Here is a 17,383-nt window from a genome sequence, read left to right as displayed (position 1 = left end):
ATTATTTCTTGTAGACATTTCACATGACGTATGTGGCAGGAAGTATGTTATCTAACTCTTTTCAGAGTTCACACTCAGAATCTCAATAATAAATCACTCTGTGATGCAGGTCTCTCTTGTAGTGTCTGCCACTGAAGTTTGTTGAGTATGCCTGCAATGCTCTCGTGCTGACTAAATAACCATGTGATGAAATGCACTTCTTTGCTCTTCGTTGAATCTTCTTTAGCTTTTCTATCAGTCATACCTGGAAAGGGTCCCAGAGTGATGAGCAATACTCAAGAAATGGTTGAACAAGTTGATTTGTAAGTCATTTCTTTCATCCGTAAGTTACATTTCCTTAAGATTCTTCCTATGAATATCAATCTAGCATCTGCTTCTCCTACTATTTATTTTCATGTGGTCATTTCACTTATGGTTCCTTTGGATGATTACTCCCAGATACTTGACAGTACATATTGTTTCCAGCAATTTGTCATGATGGTCTAGTTGTACAGTAATGGAAATAGTTTCCATACATATTGCATATGTATGTGCAATATGTTACATTTATTTACATTTAGGGTCAACTGACAGTCACTGCAGCATTCATAAATCATCAGCAGGTCCTTTGGAAAATTGCTACGATCTTCTGGTGTTGGTATTTTCCTGTAGAAACCGCATCATCTGCAAATAGCCTTATAGAACTTCCAACATTTTCTATTAAATCATTTGTATATTAAAGGTCCTATAACATTTCCTTCAGGTATTCCAGAAATTACTTTTACATCTGTTGATTTTGCTCCATTGAGAGTGACATGTTGAGTTCTCTCAGCAAGGAAGTCTCAAACCAGTTGTAAATCTGCTTTGATACTTGGTAGGCTTGTATTTTTTTCACTGAACGGCAATGTGGGATTGTGGCAAATGGCTTTCTGAAGTCGAGGAACATGGCATCAATACGAGCACTGATTTCAACAGCACTGTGGATCTCAAGGAGAAATGGAGAGAGTTGAGTTTCACAATATCTCTGTTTGTGAAATCCATGCTGATTTTTTATGGAGGAGGTCGTATGTCTCCAAAAATGTCATGATTTTGGGAATAATACATGTCCCATAATTCTGCAACAGAGTGACGTCAGCAACATAGGCTTATAATTAAGTGCATCTGTCCCACGACCCCTGTTGCAAACAGGAATGACCCGCATTTTTTTCCAGTCACTACGTATGCTTAATTGCTCCAGCAGTCAATGATTAACTGCAGCTAGTAGGGGAGGAAGTTCATTCGCATGTCCTCTGGATAACTTTACTGGTATCACATGTGGACTTAATGCCTTTCCACTACTATGCAGTATAGTTGCTTTTCTATTCTGCAATCACTTATCTCAATATCTGCCATTTCAATGTCCATATGATGATTGAAAGGAGGGACTGTATTACAATCTAATACAGTGAAACGATTTCAGCCTTCTCCCTTTCATCTCCTATTTTGGTCTCTAATATGGTCTGCGAGTGACTGAATAGATGATTTTCATCCATTTACTGATTTTATGTTAAGACCAAAATCTCTTAGTATTTTTAGTCAAATTGCTTTCAAAAATTTTACTTTCATCCAGTCATTGAACACTTTTCTCATTGCTGTCCTTATGCTTATTTTCACTCCATTCAGCTAGTTTTAGACTTCTCTTGAATCTATGATGGAGCTCTCTTGGTTTATGTAGTAGTTTTCTAACATTGTTGTCAGTCCAAGGTGGATCTTTCCCGCTGCTTAAGATCTTGCTTGTAACATATTTGTCTAAGGCATATCAAATGATTGATGCTTTTGAGCTTTTTCCATCTTTGCTCTACATCTTTGTCCTCAGCACCAATAACACCAGCTTTTCATGCTTGCTCTCATGACAAGCCCCCCCCCCCCCCCCCCTCCAGTCCTCAACCTTCACTAGTCCATGCCCTGTGCCTGCCTCTTTGTCTTTCCTTGCTTCCACTCCAGCCTTGCACATTGCCTTCAACCCCCCCCCCCCCCCCCCCCCAGCTCATCTGCAAAGTCCTTTTCAATTCTCCGCTTCACCCCCCCCCCCCTCTCCCCCAGCACAGCATCCAGATATTGCACAAAGCAACGCAACCTAGCATCTTCCCCCACCCCTACCCAGCAGATATCCCTCTCCTCAGTGCTAGATATCTCTTCTATTCCCACTTCTGCCCACCCCTTCTGATATCACTACTTGCCCCAATGAGGCCATGGTACTTTGTGTGTGTGTGTGTGTGTGTGTGTGTGTGTGTGGAGAGAGAGAGAGAGAGAGAAATGGGGGGGGGGGGGGGGGGGGTTGCAAATGTGTGTTGTGTATCTTCCTTCACATGATGGTAGACTTTGTCCGACAGCTGAAAGTCTAACAGCCTGCACTGTTAAATGTGCCTATTTGAGTAGCAATCTATCCTAATACTCGTATTGTTGTTTCCTGGTGTTAAATTTAAATACCACACTCATCAGAAACAAACGTGATTGCATGTTAAGGATGTGAACTTTTTAGGCAAAAAATAGCCATTAATAATGAAATAACAGAGCAAGTTAACAAATTCCTTTACTCTGGTTGTGACATTACTTGCATACCTCATTGATATATCAATGAGAATATAATGAAAATTTGATACAACTGGATGGAAAAAATAATCTACTCACCAAGTGGCAGTTGGAGAAAACATATATAAAAGTTAAGGAAATGTGCTAGCTTTTGGAACCAGTGGCTCCTTCTTCTGGCAGAAGAATTATCATATTAATAATTAGAATAAAAAGCTACAGAAATTCCAGCATTTAGGTGTCACTATCAAACAACATTTTAAAAGTAACAGAAAAGATAACTTGCTTTCAAGAGAAATGAGGATATCATGAAACAGTTGAACATATTTAATCTGAATGAAGAAATATTGAAGTAAAGAACAAATGGAAAGTGCATGCAAAAAGAATACGAGAAAGCAAAACACGAGTCACTGTTGTTTTTTGTTGTTGTTGTTGTCGTTGATTTTATTGTTGTTGTTATTGTTGATGATGATGATGATGATCTCTACTGTCTCAGTTATGAAGGATAGAATTAATAGTAAGAGCTGAAAGTATTCACTGAGATTAATGTGAGCATTTCATCATTATGTATGAAACAGTGGAATCTGGAATGACTTAAATTAGCTATCCAAAAATTCAATCACATCTTGCGTTGGTTACCAGGAAGACTCATGTCCATATCCCACATGTCAGTAGAGAGTAACTTCATTCTAGCATTATATATATTCACATGGACACAATATGCATTTAATTAAAATCTATTGTGTTTTATTTGTTAGTTCCAGCTTGCCCAAAATTAAGCACAGAGAGCCAAAAGCATTGCAACTGCTATGTCTCAAACTTGGATATTTATGTTTTGTAGGCTGTGTTCATTCAGTTGACCCATATTTCCACATCATCTGGACTCAACTTGTGCCTGTCCATACTGAAGTTTGGGAGATATGGAAAGGAAGTAGTGGCAAATAAAAAACTGATGTTAGTCACTAGGAATACCCAAATACTTCAGTTACTAGAACACTGGTCTGGTCATGAAAGCCAAATGTCTAGGTTCAAGTCCTGGTTCAGAGTACACTTTTAATTTGGCCAGAACTATACAGTGAAGCCAATTATGTAAACACTGTAAATGGATAGATAAAGAAATCTACTCGCCAAGCGGCGGTAGGGGAACACATACACACACAAAAGGATTTAACTTTTACAAGCTTTTGGAGCCAGTGGCTCCTTTTTCTGGCAGAAGAGTTGAAGGAAAAGGACTGGAGAGTTTTAGGGAAAGGGGTACAGTTCAGAAGAGTCACCTAGAACTAAGGGTCAGTGGAGATTTACCGGATGGGATGAGAAGAAAAGACTGATTGTTGGAAACTGTACCGGATGAGATTTGAAAACCTGAAAGCTTAAAGGTGGAAGACAGGGTAATAAGTAAGACAGAGATTACTACTAAAACATCATAGTAATCTCTGCCTTGCATTTTACCCTGCCTTAGGTCGTTCATGGTTTTACGTACTCCAGGGTCAAATGCAACTCGGCCCAAGTCACACTTTTTTCAGCCATTCATTGTGTGTTTGGGGTTTGATGTTTCTTGTGATGGTGTGGAGTCTACATCATCCTTTTACTACAGTCATAGTTGTGCATCACCCTGAAAATGTCAGACAACTCCAGACATTTTTAGGTAAAATATCTTACTATCACAAATTTATTGCAAGTGCAGCCACATTGGCCCATCCCCTCTAGGAGTTACTCCACAAGAACATGCCTTTTCAGTGGACACTCACCTGTGAGCATACTTTCGCACTTTTGAAATCTAAATTACATTCTGCTCCTTGTTTGGCTTCTTTCCATCCTGGCCGCCATCCACTTTTGTGTCAGGTAGTTCATCTCGTTTAGCATGGTTGCTCGGACAAGCCTCCAGACACGGCTTCTGGTCCTTTGCATAACTACTTTGCCCTCTGTCCCTGCCTTTTGGTATGTGTTTCAACTCCTACACTGAGGACATTGGGGAGTCTCACTTACCAAGTTATTGGCCCATTGGCATGTGTTCTGGCCTGGCACCATCAGTGACATTGTACATTTGCCAAAGCCTGCTCTCAGTGTGCTACCCATGGCAGCATATATGGGAATGCGTCCATGTTTGTTTCACATGGTTGTTGATGTTTTCTCTAAATTTCCACTATTCTTTGATGTCAGCTGCAGCAATGATTCAGGCCCCCTCTATTTTTTTTTCTATTGGTGGATTGCCTTATGTGCTTGTGATGGACAATGGTCCACAGTTTGTGTCTCAAGCATTCCAGATTATTGCACCCATCCAAGACATTCACCATGTAGCTGCTCCTCCATTTAATCCCCAATCTAATGATGAGGTAGAATGTCTCATCTAGATGTTCAGGCTTCAAATGAAGAACATTGTGGACTCCTTCATGGACAATGCTTCAACATACTTCTTGAGTTCCTACAGATTTACACTGGTGGGTGATCAAAGTATGGCCAAAAAGCTCCATGGCTGCCAGCCATGAACCCTTCTGCATCTACTCATGCTGCATCACCAAAGCCCGTCACCGCCCTCATTGCAGTTTGCTCCTGGCTACACGGTCAGGGCTCAGGGAATCGGTCACCAACCAGAGTTGATTCTGGTCATGGTCCACAGCTGCTGAGGCTGCTGCCTCTGTATGGTGTGTACCACTGATAGCCTGGTGGCATGCCACCACAACCAGCTATGTCCTGTAGCCACAGTGAGAACTGCAGGGCCACCAATACCACATCCTCCCTCAGTGCCTGTCAAGGCCTCCTGGGGTGTGCCTGCTGTGGGGCTGGACCTGCCCTCCTTGTGAATGTTACAGCCTCCTGCCTCTCCTCTGGGGTCCAGCCCCCTTGTGCCTTCTGCCTCACCTTTCCATGATGGTTTGCTACCACCAGTGATTCTGCCATTGGCTGGGCTGGTGCTTCGACCCTTCAACACCACCACCCCTGGCACCCCCAACCAAGCGACCATGCCTCCACCACATTGAGGAACCATGCACTGAATACTACCAACGCTTTTGTCACCTTTCTGTCTTATGTTACTTTGCAGGGGAGCAGCTGCCATGCGTGTCCACTGCTGTGCCACTTCTGCCCTTACTCACTGGTTCTAGCTCAGAATCTCCTTCCACTGTGGCCGTTATTGCCTGTGGCATCTGCCACAAAGACTATGGATGTTTCAAAAGTCGCCCTGATGCCCTAATCGATGGGACATCCATTCCCAAAGGGGAAGGGGTGCTATAACCCTGTACGCAATACTTGGATAAATGCTGCCGGTGCGCTACACTTTGAATGTTCCACCAATGGCATCCGAGAGCACCACCACATGGCATTTGAGAGCACCACCTGTGGTGGTGGGCCACATGACTTATGCACATGGTATACTATCTACCAGAGCCCTCCTCTTTATGAGCCCAATGAAACAGGCACTCGCTCTCATACTGTGTCCATAGTTATTGTCAACAACTGCTTGTATCAGTTCCTGGATTGTTTCTGTGTTTGTGTCCATGTTCTCAACTGTTATTCACTTGTAGGTAGTAGACAAATAAACTTTGGTCCATTGTGGCTCTGCTGTTGTTTGTCTCTTACAATGTGATAAGTAGTGTGAGTTATGAGAGAGAAAAGGGAAGAAAGGAATGTAGAATAAAGATGAAAATTATGTATTTCACTACATCTGCCACGTTCTATTTAATATTTTCACCTGATGCCAGTCTGCCTTAAAAATAGGCTGCTACAATGAATAGGCTACCCTGCTGATAAACTTAATTTGTGTTCCAATATGCTTACCTTGACAAAAGAGAAATGAGATCAACTATATAAATAAGGAGCTATTTTCCGTGGCAACAGAATGAAATTTTCACTCGGAAGTGGAGTGTGCACTGATATGAAACTTCTTGGTAGATTAAAACTGTGTACTGGACTGAGACTCGAACTTGGGACCTTTGCCTTTCTGGAAAAATCCCCCAGGCTGTGGGAAAGCCATGTCTTCACAATACCCTTTCTTTCAGGAGTGCTAGTTCTGCAAGTTTCGCAGGAGAGCTTCTGTGAAGTTTGGAAGGAAGTTTAGAAGGTAGGAGACAAGGTACTGGCGCAAAGTAAAGCTGTGAGGACGGGCCGTGAGTCCTGTTTGGGTAGCTCAGGTGGTAGAGCACTTGCCTGCGGAAGGCAAAGGTCCTGAGTTCGATTCTCGGTCCAGCACACAGTTTTAATCTGCCAGGAAGTTTCTTGCTCTTAATGTTTAACTATCTGCAACTTGTGGTCTCACATTCTCGCTTCCCGAGCACGGGGTCCCAGGTTCAATTTCCGGTGGGGTCAGGTTTTTCACCTGCCCGGAGATAACTGGGTGTTGTTGTGCTGTCTGCATAATCATCATTCATCCCCTTTACAGTCAGAGGAAGGCAACAGCAAACCACCTCCATTAGGACCTTGCCTGGTACAGCAGTGCAGGTCTCCCGCATTGTTCCCCTACGCTCTGTCAAGATGCATGGGACTTCATTTTCAACATTTCACTGTGCTCTTATTCAGTGACTGCTTTCATAAAAATAGATTGATTCGATGGCACAAGATGAGGACTTCACTACACAAATGTTCTTACACTCTTAAGTCAAAAACATGTGAGCTTCTGTGTAGTATTACCGAAAAGACACTCAAAGGGTTTTGAGCAATGGAAGGAGTTTTTATTCATGGGTTCAAATTGGTCTTACTTTGATGGAGGCTACCAATGACTGAACATGTTTGGTAAGTACATGAAGTGGGAGTATCAGTCTAATTTTTTGTGTTACAAATGGAACATGATATTTTCTGGTGGAGTGCAAGGACATTTCTGTAGTAAACTGCTCTGCTTATCCACTGACTCTGAATTGAACAATTTAGATGAAATTTTTAATGTGTAAGGCCATAATTCAACACATATGCACTTAAAAAAGCTTTTATGTTCTACAGCACCTTAATAAATAGCTATTTAGTGATCTTAATTTCATTTTTTTCACTGGCCTCATAAATTGTAAATTAATTCAACATCATTCTTTTATTACTTTATGTATGGTTTTATCATGTAACATTATAGATGTTGGCAAAGGTATATAACTAAATTTATTAAAGTTATCTGATGTAATAAAAATCCATATTTCAGGGGAAGTTTACATCCAAAAGTGATGTCTGGTCATTTGCTGTAACTCTATGGGAGATACTGACATTTGCCCGAGAGCAGCCATACGAAGACATGAATGACTCTCAAGTCATAGAAAACTTGACCCATTTCTATGAAAATGATGGCAAGCAGGTATGTAACAAATGAGTTAGACAATAAAGAAACTTCCTGAATGATTCATGACTATAAAAATATAAATATGAGATACAGTCAATGATTTTGCTTTTTGCTATTCCTTTTCTGAGTTTTTATATTATCTTAAATAATAAAGGGAACTGGTCAAACTGAGTCTTGACTGTTTTCAAATTAAAAAAATAATTTAAAAGTTGTGAAACACTTTAATTGTTCCATTATTAGCACACTGCCAGCCTTGACCTAGTATCTGAAAAAGTAGCATATCCATGTGCCCAGTTGTTTCTTGTACAGGGTCGTCTATCCGTGTGAAGCAGTTATTTAATATATGTGCTCTGTTTAATGTTATCTCTCTTCCTGATAGTTCATTGCATACCTAACACAAAATTTACTGACTGAATGCAGAGGATAAATGAAAGTCTGATAATTAATTATAAACACATTTCACTCATAAGTCTCAACAAATAGTTGTTTGCCAATTATGACTTTTGTAGCAGTATTCACTGCTTAACTCCTGCTTGTTTTTCAGAAAGGTGCAATTTCTTCCTACAGGAGTCCAACAAATCCACATAGAAAGATAACTTTTTTAAATACAATTTTTGGCTCTGAGTACCTCAGATTCAGATTCTTTATCAGTAATTCAATGTTATTACATGCAATAGACTTTGTCAGTTCACTTAACCTGTTTATTTTATAAAATACATTTTTACATATTAAAGTTTGTGAAAGTAGGTATGGTGGCTTAAATGAATACGCTAAGATTCCATGTATAGAGATATGTACTTTAATAATTGACTTGATACTGCTATAAATCAACACACAATCAGTACAATTAAATCTTTGCAACAAACTGAAGGCTCGCACACTATCAGCCACAAACCCAAAGAAGGCAGTCCAAAGATCGGTCACTCGACCGACTGCATGCCGCCACAGGTTGATATTGAGCATTTCTAAAAACTCTTCTAATGAATAGAATGGGTTAGTTAACAAGAAGTTCTTTTCCATAAATACTTTGACTGGCATGCCTGAGGCATATTTATACGATTTGTTATGTATTTTAATTGCCAAGTACTTATGGCTATTGTTAGTTTTTGATAGAGCACAGGCGTACAGATTCTTAATTGTAGTTGTGCCTGTGATTCGTTACACCTAAATTTGGTACTTCAGCAAATACATAGTTAACACTATACAGAATATACAGATTAATAACCATTTATATTCTATATTTAATGAACAGTGGTTTATGATGTGTCCTGTTAGCCACCTTTCGCATTACTCTGATTGCTTTCTTCTGTATAACCAGAATTTCACTTACGGTATCTTTTTGCTGTTTCCCCAGTGTATTAACCCTTACCTTAAAACAATTTGGGAAGAAAAAGCAAGTACACTGTTCTTACATATTCAAATGCCACACAGCACATCAGTCTCTTCAGCAGATATATAACTCTTGACAGCCTAACCTTTACATGTTCAACATGAAAGTTCCATGTTAGTTTATTTGTCAACTGTGATACCTAAAAATTTTGCATTTTTTTTTGTCAAATTCATATTACTAACAAGGTTATCGAATAAATGGTTTACAGACAGAAAAGTTGTATCATCTGCATACATATACATCTTTACGTCCATGTTTCACAGTAAATCGTTTATATGTACAAGGAATATAAGTGGTCCTAATTTAGATCGCCCCTCCATGTTGAATGTTATGTGTGTTTGACAGATGACTTCCTGAACTTACCACCTGCTTCCTTTTATTAAAGTATGATTTGATGAGTTTTAAACTTTCGTCAAATATTCAATGGTATTCAAGTTTACAGAGCAAAAATAGTCAGCGCAGTCAAAGGCCTTACTTAGATCACATAAGGTTACCTGTATGTGAGCATGGTCTTCAAATGCTGCTAAAATTCTCTCACTAAAGAGTTCTATTGCACATATAGTTGACTATTCTTTTCTGTAACCAAACTGTGATGTACGTAACATATCATTTAGTTCTAGGTACTCATACATCTGCTGATACATCATACATTAAAAGACTTTGGCTGGGACTGGAATTAATGAAATTGGCTTGTTGTTTGCTGGATCAGATTTGCTACCCTCTTAAAGACTTTGAATAGTTCGAGAGAATCAGAAAAAAAAAACCTTCCATGAGACAGAAGTATATGGAAAATGTTAATGGTGCTGCAGTGTAATGTATTAGTTTTTCAGTAGATTGTTTGACATGTCAAAAATATCTGTATTATATCAATTTTTCATTTCTTTAACAATTTTAAGAACTCCATCTTGGCATACCTCATTGAAGTGTTTCAATGAAGGTCTGGCATGATTATGACTTAGGTTTGAGATCTTACGATAATCTATATATGTTACATTGGGTTTACTGATCAACTTCTTGACGAAATATTTGTTGAACATATCTTCTGGTATTGACTCTGTTTTAACAAAATTTCTGATTACACCTTTAACAGTATTAATTACTGACAAGGCTATTTTACATAGATTTTTACTATTTTTTTATGAGATTAGTTTTGCATCTTTGTTTAGCCAACTGTAGCTCTATCTTATACGGTTTCATAGTGGTTATTTTGAAGTCATTAATTTCATTACAATTATTTACTTTTCCAAGGCATTTTAACAGGAGTAGCTTATTTTTTAAATTCTCCAACTTTTTGGTATGCCACAGTTTACCCTTTCTTGTTTTATGATATATCTTTGGAAGAAGATGAGTTTTTAATGTACCTATTAAGTAGCTCTTGAATTTTTTATAAATTGTTTGGTGACTGGAATCACATCTTTGAAATAATTTGTTCAGGTTAGTTATGCTTAGATGCTGTGTTAGTTTTCTGAGACTGTTTTTTGTTAGTATTAAGGTGTAAGGTTTTGATAACTTTTGTATAGTCTTCTTTCCATCCCAGTTTATAAAATGTATTAACTCTACTGATAATGTGCAGTGGTCTGAGAAATCAAATTCCTTTACACTGGTGGAGTATATATCATCAGCACAGTTGACAAAAGCATTATCTAAGCATGCTTTTAGTCTTGTCTGTGCTGAACTTATGTGATTGAAGTTGTGCTGCCTTAGCATATTCAGTAAATAACTACCACCAGGTTTCAGTAATTAAAACTTCCGGGCTAAGAGGCCGTGGTCCAATAGTAGAAATACTTCTCCCTGACGTTTCGTTGTCAGCTGCGGGTAACATCATCTGAGGTGAGTCTACGACGGCCGTGAAAGCCTACACGCTATGATTACACCAGGTTTGTTACATGTTACATCAAAGCTTGAATTAAAGTCTCCCCCAGTTATAGTTACATACTGTTTCCAGTTTGTTATGTAGCAGAGTACACTGTCTAAATTGTCTAAAAAAGTGTTTTTCATCTGAATCAGGGGAACGATAAATACATACGAAGATAAGTTTCATTACATCAAATATGATCCCAGTAATTTCAGTGTTTCTCTACACAAGCCGAACTATGATCTAGTGCTGTAAACTCTATATCATTTGAAACATGGATAACAGTACAGCCAAACATGGATAACAGTACCGCCATTATGGTACTCAGATCTGCAAAAACTGCCTCCATGTTTATAACCTTCTGGTATGTAGTATTCCGTATGTCCTGGTTTCAGCCAATGTTCAGATAAACATAGGAAAGAGTTCTTATTTTATGGCAATGACTTCTCCAGTATTTAAACTTTACTTTCAAGACCCTGACTGTTTAAAAATAAGATGTTACTGTGACTTATCTGTGAGTTAGCAGGCTGATTTTTCGCATTTTTATTTTCTTCCTGGCTTGCAACTATAAAAAATTATCACTGAATGACACAGACGTATTTTGCCTTTGGCTCCTCCTTAAGCTGTGCTGCACTGCTACTGTTGTTGTTGTTACTGCTGCTGCTACTGCCTCTGATGATGATGGTGCTGCTGCTATTTCACTTCCTTCTAGTGTTTGCTCTTCTACAACTATTGTGCTATTCTGTGAGTGCTTGCATTTGGGGCATTCACTTGCGTTAACAAAATCTCACATTTGTCTTGGAGGGGTGTAGCTTAGCTGACAGCATATTTCACATTCGAGTCTCCAGGTAACATGTCTCCTATATCGTCACACTGTACATTTGAGATTTTATTTGTTACATCTAAAATTTTTGTTACTACAAAGTATTTTCTGAGTTTATTTAGATGAAAACCATATGTTGTGTGGAATCTTTTCCACAAATTGCTATTGTTCACGAATGTTACATTTTCAAACTGCTTGCAAATATTTTGCATCTCTGTTTTTGCACTTTCAATTTCCTTGTTTACACAGGACTATTCTCTCAAGTCGTCATGATGTGACACTAAAAAAACAATAACATTTGTTGCTCTCAGCTCATACAATTTTCTTCTTAACAAGATTAAAAGATCCTCCCCCCCCCCCTCCCGCCAGTTGTTGCGACATCATTTGCTGCCACTAGAAAGATGGAAAAGTCCTTTTTGCCCAATGAGGAAATTTTTTCCTGACTCATTGACATAACATCACCTAATTTCACTCTTGGACTTATTATGCAATTAAAATTCTGACTGCTTGTCCACTGAAATTCAGTGGCTATACTTAGCCCTTGGCAGCTCAGTTTTACATGTACTTGGTGTTCAGAGCTTACTGATTTTCTGTCTACCTTTTTGCTGTGCGCGATGTCTTGTTTAGAACTATTTATTTTGTCTTTTTTGTTAATATAAGTCAGTAACATCTCAGACAAACAGCTTATCGGTGGCAAATTTTTTGAGAGCAGTTTTGCATATGATCTTTTACTTAACTGCTGTTGAAATATTCCATATTCTACATCATTTACAAAGTCATTTTGTCTTACATTTGTTACACTCAAACTGTTAACAACACTATCACAGTCCATAGTAGAAAGAGCTTGAAAGTGGTTTTCATGTGTCTTTGAACTTTACTTCTATCCAATCTCTGACAAAGCCGAACTTTCTTGCCACAATTTTGCTTTCATGCCGCGATTTTGTCGTGTTCAGTACACTTTTTTCTTCTTTAACATTCTTGATATCCATTTTCAATGAACTGATAATAAATTCTAATCTAGGCACTTGTTCTTTCAGCTTTGTTATTTCCTCTTTACAACTGTCACAATTTTTTTTTAATTTTTTTTTTTTAAATAGCAAATTGCCACGTACATCGAATTTTTACACTAGCAGACATCTTGGGCCAAATGCAGTACAATCAGATCAACATAAGTTATAACAAATAGAATCCATTATTTCAGTCACATTTTGTTTTGGCAATGATGAGATCTTTGCCACCTTATAATCAGGGAAACTTCACAATCAACGGTCTACGCACATGTTGAACATCTCCTCATTTCTAGATTTTATTTTACCACTTATTTTTCTCCAATAAATGTTAATAACTGCCACTATGTACTCCCTGTCATGAACTAATTATATCGACACAGTAAGTCCAGTCTATGCTGGTCTACAGAGCTATCCTTTGTCATTGTCCTCATTAAGTGTAATATTTGTATATTACTATCAATTGTTGTGAAATTGCATGGAAGATGTGCAATATTACTTGACAGTGAAATTGAAGAGAAAGGGGGAGTTTCTCTCTTACCTTGTTAACTTATCAGGAACACGAGGACAGCATCCAGCCTACATGAGTTAATACTTTAGAGGCAATCAAAATATGGATTTTCTCTCCAGATATGAAGACAGATTATTATTGATTCTTGCTATCATATGTGACAATTTTATGTGCTTACCACACTGGAAAAATATGGTGTATTACATTCAGTAAATTTGCGTATGACTTTCAGTACTGCTTTAACCTTTCGTGCTGAAAGTGATCCTTCCAGTTAAGGACTGTCGCTAACCACAAAAAAGTAGTTTGACAAATTAATGAAGTGAAAAGGACAAGTGGAACACTGAGACTGTTCTACTATGCAGTGGTAAGATATTGCAAGTTATAGACTAAAGGCATTATATATGAATTATCAAGATCTGTAAAGACTAAGTCACAATGTTAGAAATTAAAGGAACATTGGAGTACACTATGTGATCAAAAGTATCTCGACACCCCCAAAAACATACGTTTTTCATATTAGGTGCATTGTGGTGCCACATACTGCCAGGTACTCCATATCAGTGACCTCACAGTCATTAGACATTGTGAGAGAGAAGAATGGGGCACTCTGCAAAACTCACGGGCTTCGAATGTGGTCAGGTGATCGAGTGTCATTTGGGTCATACATCTGTATGCGAGATTTCCACACTCCAAAACATCCCTAGGTCCACGGTTTGCAATGTGATAGTCAAGTGGAAACATGTAGGGACACATACAGCACAAAAGCGTACAGGCCGACCTCGACTGTTGACTGACATAGACTGCGGCCAGTTGAAGAGGGTCATAATGTGTAATAGGCAGATATCTATCCAGACCATCACACAGGGATTCCAAACTGCATCAGGATCCATTTCAAGTACTGTGACAGTTAGGCAGTAGGTGAGAAAACTTGGATTCCCTGGTCCAGCGGCTGCTCATAAGCCACAAATCACACCGGCAAATGCCAAACGACACATCACTTGATGTAAGGAGTGTACACACTGGATGACTGAACAGTGGAAAAATGTTGTGTGGAGTGACGAATCATGGTACACAATGTGTTGATCCAATGGCAGGATGTGGGTATGGCGAATGTCGGTGAATGTCATCTGCCTGCATGTGTAGTGCCAACAGTAAAATTCGGAGGTGGTGGTGTTATGGTGTGGTTGTGTTTTTCATGGAAGGTGCTTCGACCCCCAGTTGTTCTGTGTGGCATTATCACAGCACAGACCTACATTGATGTTTTAAACACCTTCTTGATTCCCACTGTTGAAGAGCAATTCGAGGATGGTGATTGCATCTTTCAACACGATCAAGCACCTGCTCATAATGCATGGCCTGTGGCGGAGTGGTTACACGACAGTAGCAACCCTGTAATGACTGGCCAGCACAGAGTCCTGACCTGAATCCTATAGAACACTGTTGAGATGTTTTGGAACACTGAATTCGTGCCAGGCCTCACTGACTGACATCGATACCCCTTCTCAGTGCAGAGCAGTCTATGAAGAATGGGCTGCCATACCCCAAGAAATCTTCCAGCACCTAACTATAAGCTGTTATCAAGGCTAGTGGTGGGCCAACACCAAATTGCATTCCAGCATTAGTGGTGGAGGGCACCACGAACTTATAAGTCATTTTCAGCCGGGTGTCTGGATACTTTTGATCACATAGTGTAGGTATTGGAAATATTGTAAATAGCTGGACAGACTGTAAGGAATCATTGGGTAGACTTACTATTAACCAAAACAACAATTTCCTAAAATTCCAGCACAAAATTGCAACCATTTTTATCTGCCAGGAAATTTCATTTTTATGAATATTTTTCTTCTGCTGGAAACTCCATCAGTGACCACTTTGATACTCTCCAGTAGAGGCATTCACGTTAAATACAGCATCAGTAAATACAAATTTTTTCAATCAGTTTTCAATATACACTAAAAATAGCTCACTTAAGGCCAATTATAAAACAAGGCAGTAATTTTAGAGCTGAAAATTACCTACCAATTTCTATTCTGTGTATACAATCATCCATAATCTGCAGACCACTGTATAGTGAAGAAGTTAACAGTGTACTCACACCCTTGGTTTCTGCATCTACATACTCCACAAACCTCTATGAGCAAGATGGAAGGTATCTTGTACCATCGCTAATCTTCCCTTTCTTGTTCCACTCACAACTGAAGTGAGGGACAAATAACACTATATGCTTCCGTACAAGCCCTGATTTCTTTTATCTTGTCTTCATGGTCCTTATGGAAGATGTATTCTGGTGGCAGCACGATAGTTCTGTATTCTGTCACAAACAATGATTTTCTAAACATTCTCAGTAGTATTTTGTGAAAAGAACATCTTCTTCCTTCCATGGATTTCCATTTGAGTTCACGAAGCACATCCATAATACTTGCATGTTGTTTGAAACTACCAGTAACAAATCTAGAAGCATGCCTCTGAAATGCTTTGAGGTATTCCTTTTATCTGACCTGTAGGTGATCCCAAACACTTCACCAGCACACAAAAATGGGATCCTCAAGTGTTCCATTCACACACACCTTCATAGCTTCATAGATGAGCTGCACCTTCCAAGAATTTTCCCAATAAACCAAAGTGAACCATTTGCCTTCCCTACAACCAACCTTATGTACTCATCCTACTTCATGTTACTTTGCAACATAACACCTAGATATTTAATCAATTCAACTACCTCGAGCATCACACCACTGATACAGAATTCAAACAAATCAGGTTTATTTTTAATGCTGATCTGCATTAAAATTTTCCACATTTAGAGAAAGCTGTCATTCTTCATGAAATAGAAATACTATGCAAGATATCCCATATCTACCTGCAGTCACCCAACAATAACACATATACTGGAGTTTCATCAGCAGTTGCAGACTGCTGCTCACCCTGTCCACCAGACTGTTTGTGTGTATAGAGAACAAGAGCAGTCCTATTACACTTCCTGTGGAATGCCTGATGATATCCTAGCTTCCAATGAACAACAGCCATCCAGGACAACATGCCTTGTTCTATTATGTAAAATGTCTTTGAGCCACTCACGTGACTGAGAACCTATTTTGTATATTATCACCTTCACTGTCTAGTACTGTGTAAAACACTTTCCAGAATCTAGGAATACAGAACCTGCCTGTGGCCCTTCATCCATAGCTTGCAGGATATTGTGGAAGAAATGGACAAGCCGAGTTCCACATGAGCTTTTTAAATTTCTATTGTTTGTGGATATACGGTTTTCTCTGTAAGGGAACCTTATTACATTTGAACTTAGAATATGTTCAAGAGTGCTGCAGCTGCTTCCTGTTCCATTCACATATGTAGTGTAGGAAGAATGGCTACTTAAGTGTGTCTCTGCCCCCCTGTAATTAATCAGATCTGCTCTTTATGGTCCGTACTGGAGCAATACATACAGGGCTGCAATTAGATTGCTCACTCAATACTGGTTCTTGAAACATTTTAAATATGTTTTCATGGGACAATGTCTACCAGTTGATGTTTTCAAGCACTACCATGTTGTTTTCCCAGGAGCCAAACAATTTATGCTCCCTTCTTTCTATATGTTTGATATCCCCTGAGAGTCTCCTTAGCAATATTTTACGATGGGATGTACAAATGTTTTAAGAGCAGTCTCCTTTGTTAACTGATTGCATTTTCCCAGTATTCTACAAATGAACCTAAATCTGCTACTTGGTTTTACCTATAACTTTGAGTTTGCTATTGTTCCACTTCATATTCCCACAAATAGTTGCACCTAAGCAATTCTATGAATTCAGTGATTTCAGTTGTGACCCACTGATACTGTATTCATTGGACGCTACATTTTGGTATTTTGTAACTCCACAGTTTTAGATTTCTGGACATTTAAAGTAAGTTGCTAATCTTTGCACCATTTTGTAGTCATATTAAGATCTGATTGGATATTTGGGCAGCTGTTTTCAAATAGTAATTCATTACAGATATCTG

The 17,383-nt window shown here is 38.8% G+C and overlaps 1 protein-coding gene across 3 annotated transcripts in view; it reads left to right on the top strand.

The window, feature by feature from the left end:
- The window catches only part of LOC124804854 (discoidin domain-containing receptor 2-like), a 923,862-nt gene that overhangs the window by 890,322 nt on the left and 16,157 nt on the right, over positions 1–17,383 (top strand). For all 3 annotated transcript variants that reach the window (XM_047240882.1, XM_047240630.1, XM_047265604.1), the window contains one exon: positions 7,667–7,816. In XM_047240882.1, coding sequence (XP_047096838.1) covers positions 7,667–7,816 — 150 coding nt within the window. The remainder of the gene's footprint in view (positions 1–7,666; positions 7,817–17,383) is intronic.

The sequence above is a fragment of the Schistocerca piceifrons genome, chromosome 1, assembly GCF_021461385.2.
Source record: "Schistocerca piceifrons isolate TAMUIC-IGC-003096 chromosome 1, iqSchPice1.1, whole genome shotgun sequence".
NCBI classification, from domain to species: Eukaryota; Metazoa; Arthropoda; class Insecta; order Orthoptera; family Acrididae; genus Schistocerca; species Schistocerca piceifrons.
Note: the sequence above shows the minus strand (reverse complement) of the source record. Positions and strands in the feature narration are given on the sequence as shown.